Source organism: Opisthorchis viverrini (assembly GCF_000715545.1).
Source record: "Opisthorchis viverrini unplaced genomic scaffold opera_v5_133, whole genome shotgun sequence".
In the NCBI taxonomy this organism is placed as follows: Eukaryota; Metazoa; Platyhelminthes; class Trematoda; order Opisthorchiida; family Opisthorchiidae; genus Opisthorchis; species Opisthorchis viverrini.
The window spans coordinates 279,173-306,696 of NW_008751791.1; the positions used below are offsets into that span (position 1 = coordinate 279,173).

The 27,524-nt window shown below is 44.7% G+C and overlaps 1 protein-coding gene across 1 annotated transcript; it reads left to right on the forward strand.

Annotated features, from left to right (window-relative positions):
• Positions 1 to 7,846: 7,846 nt before the first annotated feature.
• T265_06485 (hypothetical protein) lies at positions 7,847 to 27,082 on the forward strand (the record flags this gene model as incomplete). Its single annotated transcript, XM_009171759.1, has 10 exons — positions 7,847 to 8,056; positions 9,004 to 9,213; positions 10,902 to 11,163; positions 13,117 to 13,397; positions 14,088 to 14,282; positions 16,229 to 16,304; positions 19,977 to 20,432; positions 22,044 to 22,222; positions 22,751 to 22,966; positions 25,597 to 27,082. 10 exons carry the CDS (start codon positions 7,883 to 7,885, stop codon positions 26,821 to 26,823), a joined length of 3,276 nt encoding a protein of 1,091 aa, XP_009170023.1.
• Between the last annotated feature and the right edge of the window lie 442 nt (positions 27,083 to 27,524).

Genomic DNA, 27,524 nt, shown 5'->3' on the forward strand with positions numbered 1-27,524 from the left:
TCACCTCGATAAAGAGTGGAGCCACTAAACTTGACAAGAAACTGAAGCAGCTTGCTCTGGCTCACTCGCCCGACGTGTAACTCGATGGCACTTTTCAGAGGATGCTTGCGTCAAGTATTGGAGAACATGCCTTTGAAAAAAACACCTATTGTCTTCCATAACCAAACAGTTGTGCAATCAAGTCGTTACCGCCACTAAAAGGTATTTCCTGCTTAATGTCGAGCAACTATCTCTCTTCCACAATGCATAGCGAAAGCATTTCGTGTGCGTTATGAAGTGGTACCTATCGTAATATGGCGGACGTTGTGTAATCTTTTTGTATATGACAGGTAGTTAAATTTTCAAAATGTCTACCAAATTTATGTAATGTGACTTTTCGACAAGAGCTTGATTTTGTCCCAGAATAGAGTTTGCCCTCAGAATACCACAGTTTTGTCGAGTCCTGATAGTGTCTTGTTTTGAAGAGAGGATACTGCCACAGAAAATATCAGTCTCAATTATTCTCTCATTTTATCTCCATTCATCCTTGAACAGGGTTACTTAACAACTCGCAGTGAAGAATGTTAAGACTCTCCCTAGTCATCATCATCACCATCATCAAAGACAGCAACATCTGTTGACACTGATGCATCTCTGCCGTACAACCATAAGGTTCGTCTAATTATATTTAAAGCCCTAGAGTAAAAAGAAGGGAAAAAGAGTGGGTAAGGGAGGGGACCTAGTGCTGGCCTGTGTCAAGCGTTCTGAGGCTCCTACACCCTCAAGAGCTTAATCAGCCAATCTGGAGAGAGCCTGACAACATGAACGCCACTGACATCGATTAGCCGCCATTTCTTGCAATGTCTCCAGCCAAGCACAGACGGGGTCACGGAGACCCCATCCTGGAAGGCGTACAACACCAACAGCACCCAAAGCCCTCGTGATCTCTTTCACGCCCTTCTGCCAAGTCACGTGTTGTCCGCCTCGCGGTTTGCGCCATTCTGAAGGAGGTATGGAGAACAACACTTGGTAGACGGTGTTTCGGTGTACGTAGCACATGACCGAACCATCGCAGTCGATGATGCTGGATGTTTCCCCCGATTGAAGTATCTACCGCACAGCCGAATAACCGTTTTCTAATCACCTCGTTTCTAACACGTTGACTCCATCCAAAACCAGCCACGCTTCTGAGGCATCGGTTGTCAAATACCTAGTGACGCCTCACATCATCTGTCCGCAGAGGCCACGTCTCGCACCCATACAACACAGCCCTTACTGTGGCCTGGTACACGCGACCCTTGAGATCTAGTTATATTCCCTTTTGACATCACAAGTGACGCAAATGTGGCAAACGCGATTCAAGCCTTTGAGATTCTCGCACCGACTTCACCAGACACTTCCGTCAGAGCTAATACCGCATGTATGTAAAACTTTTTCACAACCCCCAGTGATTCTCCCTGAATTGTAACGGATATGTTCGTAGACTGCAGGTTCTGGAGTATGACTTTGCACTTCGAAAGTACAAGGCGCATGACAAAAAATGGCATGATGGTGGTCAGTCTATTCAACAGGGCTTGTGCTTCGCTTTGATCTTCGAAGATGAGGGCAATGTCATCTGCGTACTTTAGGTCGACAAAGCTCCCACCAGTAACAACTTAAACACCGGGGATTTGAAGACATTTCAGCGATCGCCTCTTTATTTTACCAATGATGAAGTTGAACAGGAGTGGAGAGAATGGGCCTTCTTGTCGGATATCACTTTTTGTAGGGAAGCTTTTGGAGAGCTCACTACACACGATCACACGCTCAGAAGTATGTGAATATAGGAACCGGATTATGTTCACAAACTCCTGGGAAAAACTCTGTTGAGCAAGTGTAGGTAAAATCACTGAAAGTGCCCTTGAAGTCAAAGAATACCAAGATTGTGGGTTGTATGTATGTATGGCGTTGCTGTAACACCTGACGGAGTGTGATGATATGGTCAATGCAGCCTCCATCCAGTCGAAATTCCGCTTGATTCTCTTACGAGTGCCACCGCAAGACGACACAGAATCAGTGACGCCAGAAGCCTTGTCACAACAGGCATCAAACTAACACTTCTGTGGTTACTACATTCGCTGCGAGTACGCCTTTTTAAAATGGACACTACTGTCGATTCACCCACTTGTCTGGGACGGTCTCTCTCCCAGATAGACCCAAATAAGCTAGACAGTCATTGGCTGAAGAGTCCACCGCCATCCTTGAAAAGAGCAGGTGAAAGGTCGTCAGGACCAGCAGCACGACGACGCTTGAGCAGGAAAATACACTCCGATACTCCTGAGGCTGAAGGCGGCTCCTTTTTATTGGATGCCAGAATTCTGGATTAGAGGTAGCAGACGGCCAGCTGAATTGATGCTCAAAGTGCTCTGCTCAGTGGTCCAAACGTTCTGCATTGCTGCATATCAGGGAGCCATTTTGGTCCCTGATTATTTTTCTGAAGAGAGGTTTCCGAGGACCAGTCGAACGAACTAAGTGGAACAGCTTGCGAATGTTTCTAGAATTTTTTGCCTCTTCCATTTCTTCGGTCTTCGGGTCCACCAAGCTTCTCGGTCTTCGTGGGTACTCAGTTTCACCTGGCATCGGACGATACATCAGGTGAAGTTGTGGTGGCGGCCAGGAGGGATCTGTCGCCGAGTCTCCAGCAAAGACACGGTCCTATCAGAGATCCTATGTTTGAAGAAGGTTGGCTGGGTTGTACCGCAAACAGACTTCCCGGCTTTGAGTACCGGTTTTGATATCTTTTTCCAGTGGCCGTTTATATCCGACACCGTACCGTCCGACAGACGTTCGAGGAGCTGGTTCTGATAATTCCGTTTGACTTCTGGGTTCGCTAGCCTCTCAGTGGTTAAGCGAAGTGTGCGTGTTGTGCGTACACCTGAGAAGCGCAATGAAAAGCAGTAGTGTACAAGTGCATGATCGGAGTCCACGCTGGTGTTCCAGAAGGATCGGCAAGTGGTTGTCGACCCTCGCAACCATTAACTAACGGCGATGTAGTCTTTTTGGATTCGGGGCTGGTTCGTTGGTGACCATCACGTTATCAAGCCAATTTCGCTATTTCGGAAATTCGTACTGTAATGTAATGTACTGTACTGTAAGTCTGATCGTTGTTACATCTGCAGTAAGTGACCCCTGTTGTCCGTGCGTCTCGTGTCCAACCCAAAACGACCACCCTATCGGGCCTCATCAGCACTTATTCTACCTACCTGGGCATTTATGTCACCAGCAACCACAACTCGGACGTACAGAAGCTGCAGCTGAGTGTGATGCAGGGTGAGCAAAACGGTCAGTCTTAGAGCTGGGACCGGCGGAGAAAGTATTCAAATTTAGGTGTGGGCGGAAGACCGAAACGTGAAAGTGTAAGAAGGGAGGCGTCAGCAGTAGCATGTTTTCGCTTACCTGCCCTGTTGTATGCAACAAGTAAGGCAACCACGCGACAGCCGATGTGGCAAGAGAGTCTTGTTATTTGTGAATTTCAGGGCGTGCACACCCTTGGCAGAGGGACGATGAGGGTCAGTTACCAAAGCCTTTTGCTCGAAAATCTAACTGAAAGGCAGCAGTGTTGGGCTGAAAATACAAGTACGTTACCAAGTACACTTTACGGAACACGTTGCCACGCGTGTTCCAACCCCCAACCTGGAGGACCAGGAGACTGTGTTCGTCAGACCTCTGCCCATTGACCAACCTGGTATGAGAGACTCCGTAGATTTCTCGTGGACACTCATTAGTATTGCATAATGGTTCGCCAAGGTACACAAACCGCCACACCACGGTAAGGTCCAGTCTCTTCGTGACGGCTCTCTCCCTAGTCGTCTCCCTAACGTTCTCCCATGCCCCTCCAGCGATCACTCTTGGGTTATGTCCGGATTGAAGGTCAATAAGCAGTGCAGTGATCTTACGTCTGGAAAAATGTTCAGGTCATTCGTCAGACGCATGTCCATACGGGTACTAGGAGTTTGAAAAAGTTCGGTTCCGGGAAATTTTTCCATTATAACTTCAAAAAACATGTTACTTCGCTTCGAAGGACAACTAACTCATGCTGGGGATGACGTGGAACCTTTCAGTCTTTCTGGAGAGCCATTCGTTCCACATCAGATTTTTGGTAGGAGGAAGTGGTGTATAAGTTGACGCTTCGCAAAAAACGCGCTTTGAGGAGTGGTCCATGCTTTGAGCAACTATTCCGTTATTTCAGAACACCGGTCATGTTTGTCAGGGGGCGGGGTTTTTGCATAAAAGAAATTTATCTGGGTGTCTAACCTTATGTTTCCAATAGGCAAATTCTCTTTGGTATAATCATCTAAGCACCGTTTTGGAGCAAGACACTATCAGCAGGATGTATTCAACGTTCTTTGCGAACCCCAGCACACAGTGACAGACAGACGTTAGCTAAGAAAGGACAACAAGCACGCTGCTGAGACCAGTTACATTGCATGGTCTGTAAGACTTCGTCAGAAAGGTCACATTCCTGAGTACGATTCCCAAATGTCGGAAACTTTCTGGGAACCGCCAAAATCGCTTCAGGAAGACCGCTGAGCCTCCTGGCCTGGAGATCCAGCTGCCGACAGGACGTTCATGCAACCAGTAAGCGAATTCCGATTATTGTCGAATGTTCAAGCGTGTCCTAGAAGTAATGTGGACCAATCAACCAACACCAACGTGATGATTCAATATCGAAAATGTGCTTTAAATACCGCTACGTCCCCCGCCACTTTGAATTGGGTTTTTTTCGTCACAGGGACAGACGATCAACTAAACTGTTGACCAAAATATACTGGTTCTTGTATACTGAGTCCCCGGTATTATCCTTAACGACCACAACAACAGCCGCTTTTCCTGGTCCCGTTTTGTGTATCAGGTGGAAAAGTTCTCGGAACTTCCCACTTGTCCTTCCATTTTCCAGTGTCCTATTCCACCAGGGCGCTCTCTCCATATCCAGACCGTTCTTTAACAAACTGCTAACAGCCTTCTTGGTTGTATTGTGCTCAGAGTCCGAGGGGATACGTCCTCTCGCATCAATGATCGACGGTGACCGTCCTTAAATCTAGCGCTAATTTGTTAGGCCGAATTCCCTACTGCATAAATGGTGGTATTTTATCTCGCCCTATCTACAACTGTTGTATTTTGAGGATATGGCTGTTTAAGCCTATGGATCGGAAGGTTTTCTGATGACTAAACGAGGAGTTTCTTAAGTTTTACTGAAGTTTTCGAAAATGTACACCGGATGAGAGAGTGATTTGAATCTATGTGAATGACGCTTCATCACGGACTGCCAACGAGTAAGTTTTCTGTCACTAAAAAGACTCTAGTTAGCTCAACGGTATATGCTGACTTGGAACCCAGACCACTGACGAACGGTTGGTGATTAGTACAAAGCTGCAAAGGTTGATCGCCATTATCATTGCGTTCTAAGTTCAAGTCAAGTCGCACCTCTGGTGAACTGAAACATTCTGCTTATGCAATCAAATAGCCGGTGACCAGGACAATAATTTTGCTCCTTCCGCCTGCATAGGAGAGTCGGTGGTTTCCGATAAAAAGTATCTTTTACCGTATCAAAACTGCGGTTGTCTGATACGTAAAAATAAACTACAACTGAAGACCGAATAAAGATTCGCAGATTACCGAAGCTTCGCATTTTAGTGGTTTCGTAATACCTCAAAAGGTTGCTGAAAACTCTTCGACAGACCACGACCGGGTTCGCCCTTCTTGTAGCTCATCAGGTAGTTGCAGTCCCCGAGTTTCCGTCAACCTCATATTCTACTTGAAGCCAAATTGCACGAAATTAGCAAACAAATTTAGTTTTGCGGGAGGCTCACTTAGAACCCAACTGAATATCTTGTTTATGATGTTTCTAAGCAAGTGAGTACGCCGCACCAGACCGCATCGTGTTACGGTTGGTGCAATATTCGAGATATCGCAATACATGTACAGGCGTAATACATCATAAACGAGCGATTCAGCTGGATTGCAGATGAGTCTCTCGCAAAACTAAATTTGTTTGATAATGAGTGTATTTCGCTAATTTCGTGCAGTTCGGTTTCAAGTAGAACATAAGGTTGACGGAAACTCGGAGACTACCTGATGAGCCCCAAGAAGGACGAAACCGGTCGTGGGCTGTCGAAGAATTTTCAACAACCTTATGAGCAGTGCATTACGAAACCACTGCGTTGCGAAAATTCGGCAACCTGTGAAATATTACTCGATCTTCAGACAACTGTAATTTTGATGCGGTAGCAGATACTTTTTATCGGAAACCAGCGAGTCTCCTATGCAGCACAAGGAGCGTAAGTTGAACATAAGGTTGACGGAAACTCGGGGACTGCACCTACCTGATGAGCCTTAAGGAGAGTGAAACCGGTCGTGGGCTGTCGAAGAATTTTCAACAACCTTATGAGCAGTGCATTACGAAACCACTGCGTTGCGAAAATTCGGCAACCTGTGAAATATTACTCGATCTTCAGACAACTGTAATTTTGATGCGGTAGCAGATACTTTTTATCGGAAACCAGCGAGTCTCCTATGCAGCACAAGGAGCGTAAGTTGAACATAAGGTTGACGGAAACTCGGGGACTGCACCTACCTGATGAGCCTCAAGGAGAGTGAAACCGGTCGTGGGCTGTCGAAGAATTTTCAGCAACCTTATGAGTAGTGCATGACGAATATACATGTAAGCGATATCTCGAATATCGTAGCGACTGAGACCTGAGGCGGCCTGGTGCAGCACATTCGGTTGCTTGGAACTATCACAACCGAGGGATTTAGCTGGGTTCCAGGTGAGTCTTCCGCGAAACCAAATTCGTTCGCAAATGAGTTTATTTCGCTAACACAGTGGTTTTTTACGGGGATTCAATCGAGTAGGAAAATCCCAACTCAGGAGCTGGAATCTGTACCAACGCCGATGTAACCCGCCGCAAAAGATGCAGAATCACCTAAAGCTTATCAACTATAGCCCCTAGATAACGAAGGTGCCGTGAACTCTATTCCGCATTAGATGATCGACTCTATTCAGAGTCTCCACATTGAAAGCCGTGGTAAAAATAGGAGGGCGAGGTCTGAAATGTGAACGCCAAGCGGCAGACATAAGCAGTGTCACACTATTAGCCACTTGGATGTAAGAATGACATCCCTATGGCTAAGATTTGCAGAAGCGTGATGATTAAATGAGGTAGGGAGGGGGTTGAGAGAATAGCGAAGCATGGTGGGAAGTGTCGTCAATCACCTGCTTTGTGCTTTGTGCCTTGCTTCGTGCAACCAATGTGGCTGCGTGGTGCCATGAGAGTGCCGATATGGCATGAAGTTACTCGTATTCGTATGATCCATAGTTGTATATAGGCTGAGACCGAAACATAGACAAGGGATAATCACAGCTCTCACCCAAAACCCATGCCTCAAAAAATTGACAACAATTGACGGTGATTGGCTTAGGACTACCAGCGTAACTTTTAAGGAACACTTCGCCACATTCCCACCCCCAACGTAGAGGAAGACAATGTTAACCTGGCTCCCATCCATTGACCAGCCTGTTATGAAAGACTACGACTGTCACATGGACAACCTCCAATATAGCTCGGTGGACCACGGAGGTGTACAAACCATCACACCACTGTAAGGTACAATCTCATCACGATGGTCTCCGTACTGTGGGCAAAAATGTTTAAAATTCACTGATATTGTGACTCGGTGATTTACGAATATCGGTTGTGAGTGAAACTATTAGTTGTTGAGTAGATGCATGAACTTTTATTACTGTTGCGTCGTTTGTTGTTGGGTGACTTCCGCTGTTTGCATATGTGCCACTCGCCTCATTATTCATTCAAATTGATTTCATCTCTAGGGTTCCGGTGTTACCAGCTCTCAAATTCTTCGAGGTATGGTGTTCAGAAGGGAAGCTGAGGGTGAGATCAAGGAAGTTCGTGACTGCAAAATAGCCGTATTCTCGTGTCCGGTTGATGCACTTCACACCGAGACGAAAGGCACTGTACTCCTAACTTCGGCTGACGAACTTACTCAGTTCAGCAAAGGTGAAGAAAATCTTATGGAAAAGGTGAGTATCTGTCTTGAATGTCGTCTGTGATGCGGAATTTTGTGACTTCCATTAATTTTGCTTCTCGATTTTGGCGTGCTTTGATAAATTCTAAAGTTCTTTACTCACTTAAAGGTTGAAGGGAATGCGCTTTATATAGGAATGAGTTGCGGCGAAGCTGTTCGCGAAAATTTGAGTGCCGATTATTCACATGCGAAAGTTGAATGTCGCTTGTCCCCCAGGAAGTAGGTACGGTTATTTTATAAGTCCGCCTTAAAGCCTGACAAGGTGTGTTTTAGTTCTGTATATGGATGAGGAATTGTACATATTAGGCAAGAACGATTTCAAGAAAATGAAATACAGTTGTCGATGAGGCCTCTTGGACTAATCATTCGTTTCAGGTACTGCAACGTTAATCCTGAGGTGGTCTGTCATGCTCTTTTTAAACTGATTTAACTGGTTTTATCGGCTTATTTTTACTTTCATGTAGCCTAAGAAGTTCATCATAAATCCGAGTCTGAACTTGTCTGGATCTTCATTTAACTGTCCGGTTTTCAATAAAGCATTTTCCTATCTCAGTCATACTTGGTACATATATTTGGTGCCTGTGGTTTTTCGTATCGTTTAGGCCTGCCTCTACAACCAGAGCTTTTTTTACTCATTTTTGTCTTACTGAACGGAAAACCTCGACAATGCCAGTTATCTTTATCTCATTTTCCGCGAGCCTCACTGTATCTGGCTATGTTCAAATGACAAACACGACCTCTCTTAGTGGTCTGTTCATCACTCAGCCTTTCGTAACAGTAATTGGCGTCTCTGTGTGTATTCCGACGGTCTCTTATTTCGCGAATTGTGAACAAGAGGCCGACGGAAACTCGTGGATATTATGTACGCGGTGAGTCCCAAGAATGGTGAATCCGGTATTGGACTGTCGCCTCATTATTCATTCAAATTGATTTCATCTCTAGGGTTCCGGTGTTACCAGCTCTCAAATTCTTCGAGGTATGGTGTTCAGAAGGGAAGCTGAGGGTGAGATCAAGGAAGTTCGTGACTGCAAAATAGCCGTATTCTCGTGTCCGGTTGATGCACTTCACACCGAGACGAAAGGCACTGTACTCCTAACTTCGGCTGACGAACTTACTCAGTTCAGCAAAGGTGAAGAAAATCTTATGGAAAAGGTGAGTATCTGTCTTGAATGTCGTCTGTGATGCGGAATTTTGTGACTTCCATTAATTTTGCTTCTCGATTTTGGCGTGCTTTGATAAATTCTAAAGTTCTTTACTCACTTAAAGGTTGAAGGGAATGCGCTTTATATAGGAATGAGTTGCGGCGAAGCTGTTCGCGAAAATTTGAGTGCCGATTATTCACATGCGAAAGTTGAATGTCGCTTGTCCCCCAGGAAGTAGGTACGGTTATTTTATAAGTCCGCCTTAAAGCCTGACAAGGTGTGTTTTAGTTCTGTATATGGATGAGGAATTGTACATATTAGGCAAGAACGATTTCAAGAAAATGAAATACAGTTGTCGATGAGGCCTCTTGGACTAATCATTCGTTTCAGGTACTGCAACGTTAATCCTGAGGTGGTCTGTCATGCTCTTTTTAAACTGATTTAACTGGTTTTATCGGCTTATTTTTACTTTCATGTAGCCTAAGAAGTTCATCATAAATCCGAGTCTGAACTTGTCTGGATCTTCATTTAACTGTCCGGTTTTCAATAAAGCATTTTCCTATCTCAGTCATACTTGGTACATATATTTGGTGCCTGTGGTTTTTCGTATCGTTTAGGCCTGCCTCTACAACCAGAGCTTTTTTTACTCATTTTTGTCTTACTGAACGGAAAACCTCGACAATGCCAGTTATCTTTATCTCATTTTCCGCGAGCCTCACTGTATCTGGCTATGTTCAAATGACAAACACGACCTCTCTTAGTGGTCTGTTCATCACTCAGCCTTTCGTAACAGTAATTGGCGTCTCTGTGTGTATTCCGACGGTCTCTTATTTCGCGAATTGTGAACAAGAGGCCGACGGAAACTCGTGGATATTATGTACGCGGTGAGTCCCAAGAATGGTGAATCCGGTATTGGACTGTTCACGAATTTTCAGCAACCTTATGAGTAGTGTGTTTCGCCTAGATAAAACACGGAAACCTTCAAATGCTTCCCCTGTGAAAACATCAGAAACAATCATCCCTAAAATTCCTGAAGTAAAGTATTCCGTACACTATCTCTGGGGTTCTCTGTCGGACATGATTTCGGGTACAAATACGCAGAAATAAATAGTAATGTTTGCGGAAAGAGTCAGAAAAATTCGCTGTAATGTGGATTTGCACAGCACTTTATTGGTAATTAAATAATTGATCCCATTGATTGGTTAAATTCTGGCATATTACGTTGGATATGTGTAGAACAACACCAACCTCTTTACATGTGTGACGACGTCACTTGTATTGTGAAAGCCAACAGGACGGTGAACACGAAACACATCATTGTCCTCCAGCTGAGTGGAGCATTACGACTCCATTAGTTCTCTTATACCTACCGGACGAAAACGTGCGATTTTTACTCGCAACGAATGGATATTGTTCAAAACCACTTCAAGGATTTGCATTCTGGACGTTTACGCCGGGTACGATCCAACCAACACGATGTTTCTTATTCCGTCCAGAATGTCTGGGAAGCATTGGTGTTGTAGTTAAGTATCATGGTCTTGAAAACCTAATAAAACACGGTCCAGTCAAAGTGGATTGTTGGATGGTTCGTTGTAAGTTTGTGGAAAGTAAATTCATCTGAAGACTCCGCTCTGTTTACTGTCATTTGTTCAGTGTTTTTTACTCCTATTATGGCTTTGATTTTTGGATTATCTTCAGCACATGCAAGCGATAGCTGATGCTGGTGTCAAAGTTGTTGTCAGCGGGGGGAAGATAGGTGAACTTGCATTACATTACGCGAACAAACTGGGTATTATGCTTGTCCGATTGAGCAGTAAATTTGACATCCGCCGCTTGTGCCAAGCAACCGGAGCAGTCGCACTTCCGCGTTTGACAGCCCCAACGGCCGAAGAGGTAGGGCATGTTACTCACGTTCGTACAGACGAAATCGCGGATGCAAGCGTTGTGATTTTCGAACAAGGTGAGATCTGTTTTACCATCTAGTTTTCTTCCTTTTACGGTGTGTTTTAGCATGCTCACATTTGTATTTTGCATGCGGAACTTTGAACACCCGTTTATAGTCATGGAGTTAATTTACACCTGTAACTGGTTTATAGCTGATGTTCGTGAGTAATGTACGGCATTTTCGTGTCACGGATTCCTTATGGTATGTGGAAGTTCTGACTTTTTGACGGTTCTGGAATGCTCTGTTAGCTACAAGCTACTGCTGACATCTTATTCATCCGCACGCCCGTCTGTATGTCCTCTACAGTATATGCCTGTTCTGTCAGAGTAACGCTTCTCCATACGCAATGGTTTGGGGTACTTGGAAGAATGATATTCTCTATTGCGGAAAGTTTTCCTCAGATTTGTGGTGTTGCTAAGCATATACCAGCTGTCATTCAGACAGCGGCGTGACTTTTGTTGATTCGTTGATCATGTACTGAGTGAATATGGTTTACACAATGAGCTGCGTAGTGTGGATACCGGAAAGTCGCTACGTGAATCTAGATTGCTATGACTACTGTTTTGGCTTTAAATTGCATCCATAGTCGAACAGGTGGTTTGGCTGACCGACGGCGCTAAGACTGGTAAGCAGGTAGAATGTCTTTGAGCAACCTTGATGTATCCATATCAGTGGACAACTAGTAATTTTCTGCAGCCTTATGAATGGTGCTTCCTGTCAGAGAAAAAACCCGAACTCCTTTCCAGTGATCCGCTACATACACTGTCGTTTGTCAAATTTGCTAACGTAAGGCCAGAGTAGTTTTGGGTTCTTCCATTCGCTAAGGTCGCTGTAATCCCGATTATTCTGGCTTCAGCACCTCAGGCATTGAAATCCTGGATCTGTCCATTTCCCACGCATAGCTGCGATTCCTGACGTTACTGCTGCTACCTTTGATAAAGTCTTGTTATTTTATACGGACTGCATCGGAACCAGTAGGTGCTGAAGTAGGATTTTGATTGACTACTCATAAGTAGGCATCCCTCCATAATTAAATTCTTCGGAATGGACATCCTTACTCGCCAGACATGGATTTCGTGTCGCTGGTGCTTCACGAAGCCTTCGTAATAAATATGAGTTTTGGAAGACTTGTGAGCACACTGGTCAATTGCATAGATGTGATGAGGATATGGAGAAGCTCTCCACGCCTAATTCGGTTGGCAACATCGTAAGTATCACAGGTTGTCTGCATCATTCCAGACGTAGTCGGTCGACGGGGGCGAGATGGCTCAGTAGTTAGAGTGCGAATTTACTGACCGGAGGGTCCGCGGTTCGAATCCGAATTTGCCTCGACTTTCCCTGTTTAGGCTTGGGAAATCTGGCCGTATCCCAGCCCTCGTGCTTCCTTCGGGTGGCATGACAGCTAGGCGTCGAAAGGGTGTGACAGCTGAACGATCATTATTATTATTATTATTAGTTGGTCGGCAGCTGTGCAGTGAGTACTCCCATGATTGTAATTGCGACTGTGACGGAAATATGTCATGTACTGATTCATTTGGGCGTGCCAGAAGCTGGTCGCAGATGCTTATAAAACTTTTTTTGTCAACCTCGAGCGCAGTATGTTTCTTCAAGGGCTTGTTGGGTTGCGGACATTTCCTCATTTTTCTGTTGTTTGGGTAAAACGTCGTACGGAGGTACCTTATCTCCGGCGATCAAAAAATTTGATACCGGGCCTCTGATTTTTATTATTTAAAGCACCCGCTGGTCAAAAGTCCGCAAGGCAAGTCTGCATGTTTTCCAACTTCGCTCAGTATTACTAACATTTCAGATTCATTCTTTGGGTGGAATTAACCGCCAAAGCACTGATTTTGATGTCGGAAATGGTTGATTTATGTACCAGTTTTAGTCGAAACTCCACAGACTCGTTCAGGCCTCGTTTTGTCTCCGGAAGATAAGTTTTTGACCTCGGTTACGGCTTTTCACTTGTAGATGTTCACGAAGGTTCGGTTGTCACCATCCTGGTCCGCGGCAGTACAGACAACATAATGGACGACGTAGAGCGCGCTATTGACGATGGTGTTAATACTTTCAAATGCCTGACACGATCTCCTAAGGTGGTTGCCGGTGCAGGTGCTACGGAGATCGAACTTGCCCGCCGTCTGTTGTCGTATGCTGACACGCTGACTGGTCTGGAACAATATGCCGTCCGAGAGTTTGCCCGCGCCTTCGAAGTCGCCGTGAGGACTCTGGCTGAAAACGCTGGGGAAAAGGTGAGAATTTGGGACATACTTAGTATCCAATTGAGCAAAGCCTACTGGGTTTTGCTGTCGTCTTCCACAATGTTATTGACTCACTACCCACTCATTAAGAACTCACAAAAATCCCTTTTCCGGTTCCCCTCTTTTGGTAGCTACATTCCATTCAAGAGGTATCGTAACCGATGGAGCTTCGGTGATCGGACCGCAATTTAAGAGGAATTAAGTACTCTTCCAAAAATTTCCTGGAACTGTATACGACATTCCCATCGTACTGATAAATGAGGTTACTCTGAAGAATTAGACTGTAACAACCGAATGGAAAAGCACTAATCTTTGTACTTTGGTTTTTGGTGAGTCAATACATGAGTAGTACTCTGCTGCCCCACAATTTCACCCACCTTGGTTGTAACGCTTATGCGAATTTTAAAGCCACAGCAGCACGAGGCATGTCTCACAATACATCTCCGTTCTTGAAGTTAAAGTAGCCGCGACATTTTTGTTGCTTTAGCGCAGGTTTGATTCCACTGATTCGGATGATCGATGGTACAGGGAATGAAGTCAGCAAATTTAATCAACTAAACTTGTTCGTGACTCCTCGAGACACGCACTGTTAAGTCAGCGTACACTCTAGTTTGTATGGAATTCTTTGATCTTGATCAAATTAGTCAAACGCGCTTGTGTTTTCAATTTATCTTCTTCGAGGCTACTGAAATCATTGCGATGTTATACGCCAAGCACGAGTCTGGACAACATCACACTGGTCTGGTTACCAAACCTGGAGGTGAAGTGGAGGTGGGCGATTCTGTCAAGTTCTCGATACTTGATACGCATTTACTGAAGCGCTGGGCTATTCGGTTTGCCACGGATGCCGCGTGCACGGTACTACGTGTTGACCAGGTAATGTTTTATCACAGTCTTAACGTCTTTGCGCCTTTTCCTTTTGAAGTTTTTTCGCAGATTTGGCCAGCTCAAAAAACTCGTTTTGCTGTTAGCAGTGGTCACTTATTAGCTCCTTTTCTTGCTTCATGTTTGGTCTTCACAGCCTAGAATTTGTTAGACAGGAGTTTTGGTCACAACACACTTTGGGTCACACAACACTCAAATCAGGAGCGTTCGGGCCATGTAGTCTTACTAGGAAATTTCTTAATTCGTCCTTGTTATCTAGCCCTTTGGTAGTTTACTTCGATTAAGTGTAGCTAAATTCATGTCTCTATATAGATTGCCTGAATAGGTGTTTGGAGATGTAGGTACCTCGGAATGATTGTAGTAAGGTGCACTAACTCACCAGGTAATGTTTTATCACAGTCTTAACGTCTTTGCGCCTTTTCCTTTTGAAGTTTTTTCGCAGATTTGGCCAGCTCAAAAAACTCGTTTCGCTGTTAGCAGTGGTCACTTTTTAGCTCCTTTTCTTGCTTCATGTTTGGTCTTCACAGCCTAGAATTTGTTAGACAGGAGTTTTGGTCACAACACACTTTGGGTCACACAACACTCAAATCAGGAGCGTTCGGGCCATGTAGTCTTACTAGGAGATTTCTTAATTCGTCCTTGTTATCTAGCCCTTTGGTAGTTTACTTCGATTAAGTGTAGCTAAATTCATGTCTCTATATAGATTGCCTGAATAGGTGTTTGGAGATGTAGGTACCTCGGAATGATTGTAGTAAGGTAGCACTAACTCCCTTCCCTGTCCACCTTTATTCTTTTCTTCACAAGAAGACTTTCAAGTAGATCATGGTTGTACGGTAGCGAAGCATCAGTGTTGACTACTGATGTCTTGCTGTCCATGATGTTAGACATCCTGAAAGAAAGCAGTTTTCTGTCGTGGGACCTCGTATGTCTACGATATCCAGCTTGATTGATGTAACGCACAGATGAGTAGTTTTTCCCGTAATCTTTTTACAGATCACTAAATAGTTTGTTTTTGACTTACTAACTAATCCATTAGCCATATACTTCTCCTGATAAAACGCAAAATAACTAAAACAATCGTTCACCTGTAACACTTTCTGTGCCTAGCTGCCGTGTCACTCGAAAGAAGCACAAGAGCTAAGATACTGTCAGACCGCCCAAGCCTAGACAGGAACAGTCGGGACGCTGGGGCACGAACCTTCCGGTCTGTAACTTCGCGCTTTTACAACTGAACTATCTTGAGCTACAGAACCACCATTTTTATTGATAACCTACTCAGTGCTGTTAGGGCTGTCGGTAAATCAGAAAAATGAAGTTGCCATCATTCGTATCATTTCTCATTGGCCTGCTTTGTCATTATTCTTGTGTTCCCATATTTGTTCCAGATTATAATGGCTCGTCCAGCTGGTGGTCCAAAGCCTCGGCAGCCTGGTGCTCCTGATGACGATTAGGCTCATATCAATCTATGCAAACTGTTTGTCGCGTTGTTGCTGCATACTTGTGCGGTTTATTGAAATATACCTCACGTTCGACCAGCTCAGTTTTATGCTTTGGCTTTGCTACAGCATGTATTTACGCTTGATCTATTTTGTCACGGACCAGTGAACACCCCGAATTTACTCGCACACTGTTGTGCCATATTGTCTTTGGGGCGAATAAATAGTCAGTTCTCAATAAGGCGAGTGGAATGACTTTTCTAAGTAATATTCCCAATGGGTGCCGTTTGTATGCATTCTTGGAATACAGTTTTTCTATTTTAAGGAGACCTCTGCCTCGTGTCGGCCACTACTCTAGAATGGCGGTTTCGGTTGGGCTTTCCAAATTCAATGCATAATGCAAGAGGACTAGCACCTCCATCTATAGTGACGACCGATTTTTGTGTACTTTCCTCTCCTCTGAAAAGACTGCGACTACTACTTTGTCGGCTCAGTTCCTAGTTTGTCTATGGAAATCACATCTATCATACGGACGTTTGCTTGACAGCCTTGAGACCTCGCTACCAGCGCATGTTAGGTTAGCATTGGGACTGCAGCTAAAGGACAGCTAAAACTACACAGGATCGCTTTGTTCGGAGCTGATTAGCGCGTGTACAGCGTGTACAGTATCAGGGTTACAGAATAATTTGGTCCAAACACCCTTATAGCGAAGCATCGTGGTTGTGCGTGCCATTTTTATGCGACAATCTATCCACCACAGTGCTCTCCCAGTGCAACTATTCCCCCAATGACCTCAGGTGTTGGTCCTTTAAACTATGTGGATTGGAAAGGATGTGTACAAAGGAGCGTTGCGGTGACAGCGTCCAGTTATTCATCTTCCAAGCCTATTTAGCGGTCTCTGGATGTGAGTGGTAAATTTAATCTCAAATATAGGTGCCAGTGGTAGCTCGTGGGTCAAATCGGTGACTGTAGAAGTGAAAGACAAACATCAACAAGGCTTGTCGCCGATCGCCTCAACTCCCAGATGTCATGTACAGAGAATCCCGAAACTTGCAAGAAAGCCAAATGGGGTTTGGAAGCCATCCAACATGTTTCTTTGGTGTTGCTGTGGAAACTGTCCGAAATTTCTAGCGTCCTCAAAACTAGTCTGTAACAAAGTAACGAGTAGCTCGATCAGATACATATATATATATATATATACATTATATATATACTTTCGCTATAAGATTCATCTTTTCTGACTGCTGCTGACTTTGCAGTTTTTTACTGCGACTCGAAAAAAACAAATTCGGCTTACTTTCGGTGTATAGCTGTGATGCAAACTGTGGAGTACATGGAAACTCACTAGGTCACCACCGCATAAACGGTATACCATAACTAAATTGTAATCACTCATTCTTCTACCGGAGCCTCGCCTTTTAATATCCCCTTACTCAGACCAACGACAAGGGTCTCCGCTAGTTAGATGAAGCGTCCCAACGTACTTCAAGCTGACGTAAAAACATGTCTCTTGGCGGATGTATTCCGGTACTGATCTCTAACTTGTTCTTTTTAGTGTGCTAAGTTTTTACAATAAAGGCAGTGGTTTGCATATCAGTGGCCGAATGTGTTAACCAGTATTCACTCATGGGTCACTAGTTTGATGAGCGGCTATTAATATATCCGAATTAATAACCTTGAACTAGCGTGAAATGACGAGGTATCCTTTATTGAGTTTTACTTTAATTCCAGACTGCCACACCAACGGACCTGCGTTCCGCATCGGATATATTAATAGCCGCTCATCAAACTAGTGACCCATGAGTGAATACTGGTTCGGGATCGAAATCACCGCGTGTGAAACTCAAGTCACCTCACATCCATCCAAGGGCTTTTATTCTGTCTGTTTTTCATAGATACGTTAACGTTTATGCCCACCAGTGGTTCATGTTAAACGTAACGGAGCCAAAGGTATACTCATGTGCTAATAGATCAGGTTGTGGCGTCTAAGTGATTATCCAATGGAACGTGAAACGATGTGAAGCCAGAATACCCGATGTAGTACCCTTTTTTCTTGGACTCGCGGTTGTTGTTGATCTTACTGGTCAGTTTTGTGATGCGCTTGGTGAATGACTCCGAGATCTCTTTAGAAAGGCCACCAGTTGTGCTGGTTTGGCCAGCTGACTTTAGGGCCTCCGGTGCGTAGTTTTACCGTGTTATACATCTTTGTTGAACTAGATTTTTGTTGTCACGTAGCTTGTAGGCATTTAGATGTACCGGTTTGACCGGGCACTTTGGTTTGATGGTAAAACATATGGGGAAGTTTCCGTGGTGTCAAAGTTGTCGGCTCCGGTCTATGGAGCACAAGACGCACTTGCTGTTCTCGATGAAGATAAAACAGTCGTCTCTCTGGGTTCCACTCCAATTAGTTTCGATGCTATGAAATGCCTTCACAACATACAGGAGGTTCTTTGGCTCCAACTTCTGAAGTCTTATTGCGAATCTTACTGCAAATCATGTTCTATCGCAAAATTCTGCAGCACCATGCAGAGCTGAACGAAGGGCTAATATGGAGACCATCATTCAGATTTGAAACTTTGACTGCTTTTTGGGTGCTAATCTCCTCACACGTTGACCTATGCGGTCACACCACCTTCAGAAAGTGAACTCATTGAAATTTGTTACATTGTATCCGTAACAAAGCAATACAAAATGAAGTCGTCGGTGGCAGAGCATGTCCAGAGTGTAATGCTGGTCCCAGAAAACAGTACAGTGGAACATACTGTGACACCCGACTTCAGATTTATCATCAATAGACCCGTGCGAAGCACCCACTGTAATAAAGATGCGTATGATATCTATAGCTTAGTTTTCATCCATCTGCGGACGATGGGTCAGTACAACGATAGGCCGCTCGTGAAAAACGGATCACAGCATGATCATCTCGTGTACTGCACTTCACTGCTTGAAGACTATTCTATTAGGTTGCTTGAAAACCTGCGGCACACGGAAGCAAATCCCATCTTATTTTCCTGTTGCATAGTTCTCAGTAAGTGTTGCTTAGTCGTTACCTAAGTAAACAACCCGGAAACCATATATGCAACCTCTCATCAACTGACCCGTACCTCTACATTTAACAGACCACAATTATTTTCTTCACCGATAAATGTAAGTGTTTGTTTGACTTTGCCTTCTACCTACGCCAAGCAGCGAAGCTCGCCTCTTTCTTGCGCAAATCCGATGCTTGATATTACGTGGAAATATACGAATCCAGCGCATGTAGATGCTTCTTTACACAGCTCGTGCGTACCATAATTCCGTTTGGTGATTATCGTGCTCTGTAAAAAACTGGATTATCATTAAGGCACTCGTTTAACCCTCACGGGTCAGTGTTTGATGGGTAGTCTAGTCGTTGCTCAAATTTTCCGTCCAGGAAGCTTTCTGTTTGACTCAGGCTAGTGCAGTATATAACCGTGTTGCTTTGCAAAAAGTCAGTGGTAGTGGATAAAGCGGCCAAAGCCAATTGGATGGACCTGAATCCCAACACTTACTGATAGACTATCAGACAACTGTACGTAACTTTACCTCCTGGAGGAGCATTAAATGTTTCCGAAGAATTACCTTTATTGAACAATTTATTCCTCACCTCAAGGCTGTAAAGTCTTACTGTTTTGCTGCGTGTGTTATCTAGACTTTCTTGTAAGGAACGTTCATAGTCGGTTTTGATTACTCGATCTCAGACTGGCTGTGATTTTCCTATTGGGTGGGATTGTTCACTTCCCTCTAGCAGCCTGACTATGAAGCACTCAGGGATTCATAAACGAATCTGAAAGCGCACAGTGCACTATCTTATAATGTACAGTTCTACACTCTCCGAGAGACTAACTGAAACTGGTATTCTGTTCTGGAAGGAATCAAATCTCTGAAATAACTTCAGGGAACCAGCCGAAGCACATCTGTCCTGGAAGACAGGCGCAACAAACTTTAAAATGTGTGATAATACAGTCTTGATACACTGCGGTGCGTTTCATCTCGCATTTGTTGACGCCCAGTCTTTATCAGTACCGGTACCGTATTTCTTTTTATCAATTATTGGAAGAATCCATACTTCTCCCGATCATGTTCAATCGTTCATTTTACTCTTTCCAACTTGTGTTAGCATGTGTTCTCGTTATCTTTCCTTATGACGTAGGTCGTTTTGATTATTTCCTACTCGTTCTGTTATCGTCCCTGACTTCAGCTGTTTCTCGTGAGTTGATCTTTCTGTAAGATGGTCACTACTTACTTGGGTCTCGTTTTAGCTGTTCTTCCCGCCCGTCCATGACTGTTACTGCCCAAACCAGTCCTGATGTGAACAGCGATCCATTTCTGCTAGAGAATCCCTTGGAAGCGGGTCCTGTGGAAGACCCGGACGACCCCCTGGACCCGAGCTTTTTTGATGTGGTCGATAGCCTGGAAGGCGGTACAAATGACTCTCCGGATTTGTATTCTGTTTTGGGTGTACCGAGAGATGCTGACATCGCGACGATCCGTACCGCGTACAAACGACTCAGTCTGCTGCTTCATCCGGATCGACACACATCATCTTCCACGGGTGACAGCAATTCAGTTCCAAACCGGTTGGTCGTTGCAGATGCTGAAGCTGCTTTCGGACGCGTATCTACTGCCTATGCAGTTCTAAGTGATCCAGCGAAGCGTAGAATTTACGATGCTTACGGCCATGAAGGTAAGTGTTCTAGGCATTATATTGCTATGCAGATCCAACTACATCGTTTCAGCTTCAGTGAAGGATTTTTTACTTCAAGAGCAGAAAAGCCAATCGCAATGCTTATACACATGGTTCACAGGTTGGTTCTTGTCATGCAAAATGAACCACCGTAGTGAGGTCCAGATATTTCCCTCCTGAGATTGATACACATAGGACACTCACATGGGAGTAGGGAAGCTACTGGGACCGAAAATCAAGACAGTACAATCAAACCCGCATTATCTCCATCCGACTGAATAGTACTGTGGCGTCGGTTGTGAAACAAATATGTCTATGAAATAGCTATTTTATGCAGAGCAAAACAAGAGAGCTCTTGCATACTGGGTCGACCGATAACGGTTCATTTAACCTCTTATCCGCACAGCAACAAATGTACGTCCATGTCGATGGAAAACGTGCATCCTTGCTGGACACAGCGGGAACACTGATCATGCATGCTCAGTCAAGTTGTCCGTTATCGCTGTGAATTAGATGCGTGCTCTGCTGTGTTTTCGTTGGAGCCGTAACAACAAAATAGCCACACGACCACATAAACTTCTAGAATGCCAATCGGGATAAGGGGATGGACTGTTAGATTAAGTCTATCTCTCTAGCCTTCAGCCACAGATGCGCATGGATGTAAGGGGACTAGTGTTCGGAAGCGAGATTGTCAAACAATATAGACACCCTGCCCAGTTCATAAGTTTATTATTGCTTAGTAGTTCGTTATCTTTTTGGGAAGTGTTCTCCTTGTGGACCGGTGTGCGAATTCAGAGAGGCTGAATTAAGAGCATCAAACTTTCCGTTGGTATTCACAAACGGCTGATGAAACAGTGAGGAATTGGGCCATTGTAGATTAGTGAATACCAGATATTGGTTTGCTAAAGTGAACATGCGTGGCTAAAAGCATGAAAAGATCCAGTTCTTAGTTAATCCCTTTAACATTGAGTAACGTCTATCCACATATGGGCTAACAGCGTCAATGCCGTCGAATCACCGACAAAAGCGTGCTTAGGATGGCAGAACGTGCCTTGCAGCTTGTTCGGATTTTCCGAGATTCCTCTCAATTATCGTCACTACCGTTTCATGCCGTCAACACTCGGGAAATACAGTTTGTAGTGATGTTGCTTAGGGTTCTGTTCGGATGCACAGTAAATCTATTATCACCAACTCTCATTTAGAATTCAGAGGAACAGGCAATGAAGCTCATATATATCGGTACTTGCAAGCATCCAACTAAGACATTCAAACAGTACAAGTTCAGAGAGACTCAAACCTTATTCCCTAGTCCGAACGGACCATCCTTCGTCCGAATGGAACCCTCCCATCCCTGTTAAGCAATTGTTTCTCATATCAGACGTGTACTCGTGTCTTGTTGATTGATAAGCCATTACAATCTCAAACTTTTAGTCATCGTCGTAATATGGAATATGGAACTGGCACGGAATTGGTTGCTAATCGGTTCAAAAAAGGTTGCTTGTAACACCAACGCGTTAATCGCGATAGTATCTTCAACGACGTCTGATGTACTGCACGCTGTTTCTTCCTATGGTATCTGATCTTGGTAACTCGTTCCTTTTTATTTTCTAGGTCTGCAGGTTCAAGGCTGGGAGATAACAGGATGCGAGAAATCCGCACCAGAGATGCGCCTAGAGTATCTGATGCTGAAACAGAAGGCCAAGGCCGAAAAGCAACTCCAGCTTACACAACCTTCATCTGAATTTGCTTTGGGTCTTGACCTTACTGACGTGTTTGACCGATATTTGGAGGTGAGTTTGCTGATCTGATTGTATTAGTGTGTGTACCACCATATTTATTTATCGCGATTTCATCTGTCTCATGGATGATAAACTCAACTTATCTGGTGCATAGTGTGGAGCTGAGCCTATTGGCTTCAGCATTTTTTCCACCATAGGTTCTCCTAAAAGCTGGATATTTTATCACGAATAGGCCATTGATTGTACGAGGTAAACCGGGACCGCAAAAAGTTGTGGAACTGCACGAAAACTACGTTTCGGCAGTTCATAAACCGCAAGTACTTGTTCAAGGCCCTCCGGAGGTGTAAAGTTGGTCGTTCTGAGTGTAGTTCACATGCGGTCTAAGCTATCCGACTTTCTACCTGTGTATTGTGTTGAGCACATCCTGATCGGAGCAGGTATGGCATGTACGTCTAGGGCATTCAAGATGCCAATCTATCCTTTTTACAGTTTGCGAATTTTCCATACGGACAGCTGTTCAGTCCACTGTGTTCTCACATCTGCTCACATCACCGTTGCTGCTTCGTTAAATTTCCCTAGGAGCCTATCGAAGAACGTACAGTCCGACCGAAGCCCTCTGTGAACCAACTCACCCTTGCCCAGTCAGTTACAGCAGGGCTGACAACACGGAATGCGGTCACACTAGCTGGACAGGTTACTGCGCACAACGGGCTTGGAGTTGGTACTTGGATGCTGATGTGGCGACATCACTGTGGCAAGCGATCTCTACTCAGTTTTACAACGATTGATTCTGAAGTGAGCCTCGTTTGTCCGAACCGACCATATTGTTGTAGCACCTACCACGGACAACTATATGCCATAACACTTAGTCAGTCTGTTCAATCCGTAGAAAAGTCACTTCATTGAATGCTTTGACACCTATTATCGATCCAGGTGGGGCAATGTTTCGGCGTCAACATGGAATGTTTTGTTTGCTTGCCAAACCGTAGTATGTCGACAAATTTAGCTCATTTACTATTTTTCGGATTAACAATAAAAGATAATCGTTCAGCCGTAACACCATCTCGGCTCCCAGCTGCCATGCCAGCCAAAGGAAGCACGGGGACTGGGATACTGTCAGGTTGCCCAAGCTTAGACAGGTGAAGTCGAAAGGCAGAGTTTGGGTTAAAACAACGGACCTTCCAGTTGGTAGATTCGCGCTCTAACCCGTCAAACAATTTTGGAACCCGTTTTATTGACAACTACACGGGTCCGACCATCTACATCCTCTATCATATTCGCCAAAAAGATTTCTTTGTTAGGCCCTACGCTCCTTTGATGTTTGCAGAAAACGCATAAAAAACTCCCCTTAGTCTTTCATCCCTAACCTACCAACGCAAACCCTGATTTTTTACCTCCCAGCCTTCGGCCATAGACTGATTGCGAAGCAGTGACTGGAGATCTGCTGGAGTTACACCCAACCTCAGGGCTGACGGCTTCCAATAAACAGTCATCTTTGCCCTCTTCGGTGGTCCAGGGCGATGAAGAACAGTGGCACCCGAGAAGATAAGATGCATCCTTTGACAGGACACGCTACTTCTAATGTTGTCCCGGAGTTCATCAGATAGATGTAGACCTCGAATTTCAGTCAACCTCAGGTTCTAATTGAACACCATTTTGTGTACGCAGTTGGTGAAAAGTTTTTAGCAGCACCAGTAGAATGTCCTGTCAAGGAAATATATTTCGAAATCTTGTATACCGTACAGAAATATGAGGCTCCTTTTATGCGGCACGTCCACATGACGAATATCAGAGACGAGGGACTCAGCTTAGATTCATTTGAGTGCCTGTATCACCAATGAGTGTATTCCGCCGTTAAAAGGTTTTGGGATGTAGTGTATGAATATGCGCCGACAGACTCGAGTCCCCAGGCTAGGATACCTGCCTAGGCTGATTCGGCTTGCAAAACGCACCGATAATGTTGTCCCTGCTTGTGATATTCGAATGAGTTCTTAGTTCCTTCTCAATGTATTCTTAGTGTAAACAACAGGGAGCTACTCCATCTACCTTCTAGCTGTCTTTTTCTGGTCAAAACCCGTTTTCTACATCAACAGTGTAGCTACGCTCATTCAGAGACTTCAAGGAATAGTGAGTCTTGGTGTACTTCCCTGTTATTGGTCTTTTTAAGGTCCTAGAATTGCAGCCACTTCACTAGTCGGCAAACAGTCCCGCAAAGTGGTTGTCAAAGACTGCTTCAGTTTACAGAAACCACCATCGTACGCTCCCGGTGAACATGCTGGTGTTTCGACAACCTGCTTAGAATGAAAGCATGGTTTTGCCATGGTAGAAAAGTTAGGATTGAGGTCGGATGTCCCACATGACTCAGCAGGCCACAACAAAGGACGTCCTTTTACAACATTATGCCAAGTATCCAGCTTGCATACCTGTGCATAGCATCTTGAAAGAGCAGACTGGTATAATCCGACGTATTCGCGCCACATGAGGTTTTCATACTTGACCTTCCGGTTTGTCTTTATATTCTTAGTGTAAACAACAGGGAGCTACTCCATCTACCTTCTAGCTGTCTTTTTCTGGTCAAAACCCGTTTTCTACATCAACAGTGTAGCTACGCTCATTCAGAGACTTCAAGGAATAGTGAGTCTTGGTGTACTTCCCTGTTATTGGTCTTTTTAAGGTCCTAGAATTGCAGCCACTTCACTAGTCGGCAAACAGTCCCGCAAAGTGGTTGTCAAAGACTGCTTCAGTTTACAGAAACCACCATCGTACGCTCCCGGTGAACATGCTGGTGTTTCGACAACCTGCTTAGAATGAAAGCATGGTTTTGCCATGGTAGAAAAGTTAGGATTGAGGTCGGATGTCCCACATGACTGATGTTCGTTTATTTGGTCTCGTGGCTTTCTGGTCATTTGTGGCCGTTTCTGCACACGCGTGGTTACTAGCTGCTTGGTTCTGTTTTGCTCTCCATACCCCAAGTAGGCTACTCGTTGCAGGCGAGTATCTCCCGTCAATATATGCGTATTTCTTCTGAATTGACGTTCCATATCACCAGTACTAGCTCCGACTTCGCTCTGCCTGCTTGGATTCTCTTCCGTCACAGGTTATTCGAAGATACGGTTTTTAGATCTAGTTTTACCATTTTATGGTAGCTAAACTACTGTGAATCTCAATATTCCTTTTGGAGGGGGGTGGAGGTTGATGGCACATTCATACAAATCCCACCACATAAACTGGCGTGTTGCACCTTACGTACTTATGCTTGCTGTTTACTGCCGTGCTTTTTTATTAACATAATTATGAAGGCATTATTTAACGTATAGGATGTCAGTGGCATGTTCCCTGAACCGAAACTCCGGGTGCCAGTATCAACACATGGTTGTTTGCGTACACCGCATTTTGAACCTGAACATTTTTCTTACTTATTTCAGGTTTCTTACGGTCGTGGTGGTCGCGGACTTGGTGCTGGCGTTCGATTACGACGAGCTTTTGGTGATCGTTTCGTTGGAAATCTGGGTTTCAGTTTGAATTCTGCTGGCAGTCAGGCGCAATCACGGATTTCACTCATCCCCGGGATCTCCACTGGTTGGCATATTCAACTTTTGCCGCGTACTCAGGCACGTATCGAATGGCGGTGGAACCTGGATCCTGGCCTATCTGCAGAAGTCTTGTGGTCTTCCGAGGGCGATGAATATGCCGTCCGTCTGTCCACGCGACTAAGTGCCATAGGTAGGGCTGGAGTGGCACTGCGACTAGAGAAAACCGTTTTATGGTCGTGGCTCAACCCACCCCGTGGATCCGGTGCTGGAAAAGGGGAAGAGACCCATTCTTGGAATTCGACTCCTGATTGGGCAAAAGACGATGAAGAGGAACTAGAAATTCATTCCGGCAAACACGGTCGAATTTTCGGCTCGGTCGATGTAAACACGGTCGACTTGGTTGAACTCACTGTCGGTGCACAGTGCTCAGTTTCACTTTATTCCCGTCTATCTGGATCCCTTTCCTTTAGCTTTCAACGTGGAGTAAACTTACGTATCAGCCTGTTACGAGGCACGCAGAGCTATTCACTTCCAATTATCCTTTCGGAGCAACCTAACCGTGTCGCCGCAGGTTACGGGTTCGTAGTCCCTCTCCTACTTTTTGCTGCGTTTCGAACCCTTGTCTACGAACCCTATCTGAATCGGCAACTTGAGAGGGCACAAGTTTCTCGTCGGGCAAAGCTTCGAAATGAATTAATTCGTCGCAGACGCGAAGCTCTCTCAACTCAAGAACTCATGAAGCATACTGCGAACCGCATTCGTGAATCTGAAGCCGCTGTAGGTGGCTTGGTAATCGTGCAGGCCACTTTCGGTTACATCCCACCTGTGGACAGTGAGCAGAAATTGTCGGACGCAGGTGGTCCGCTGAATTTCGATGTCACTATTCCACTCCAAGCTCTCGTTGAACAAAATCAACTACGCCTTCCTCCCGGGCGTTGGTCAGACATCCAAGGTTTCTACGACCCATGTGTTGGAATCGTTCGACTACCGGGACAGAAAGGCGTTTTACGGCAGCTCCATGTTGTGTATACCTTTCATAACACTCCTCATGAGGTCATCGCCGATGAGTCCCAAGGACTCGCCATCCCCTTAGCCAAGCATAAGATCGAAACACTGTGACCCTCAAAGGTCTACCTCATATGACACCCAAACTACCGTCTTTCACCTGGCCTGCTTTACGATCTTAAGTTACCTTCCTCATATGTACCCACAGACTCGGTGTTTCTACAAACTTGCGATAGCCCGGTTCCAGTGCTGCGCCATTGGTCCTTCCTTTGTACATTTTTTACTTGTGTATAAAAAGAGACTTAGATGTAGCTAAAATATTATTTTAATTGGTTTATGCTGTTTATTTCTCGAAAATCAGTTCCAATTAGAGGTTATAATCCACATGGATTATCGTTGTTTTCTTTTCCGATGGACTGCTCCAACTCTTGTACGATCGAGAATACCTTGCAGAGCCGGTTGCGTGTAGAATAAGTACAAGCATTACCATCGTGTTGAAATCTGCTCACTTCACTGGGGATACCATCTTAGGTGATTGCTCTGCCAACCGAACCGTTGGTGTCCCGAATTCCATTCACATTCCCGTATGGGAACAAATGCGTTATCTATCTAAACCTGGAGCTTTACCGCATTTCCTCGTTGATTTTCAGCTCTTTGCTGAAATATTTATGAACCTGCTACTTGATCTGTGTCGTGATTTTCAAGGTAATGTACAAAAAGCCGTGCAAGATGGAGTCATGTGGAATTAGATTATCGATGGTGGATGGTAGTAGCAATATCTACCACTCGGCACCAGCACGGGACCAGATAAAGTC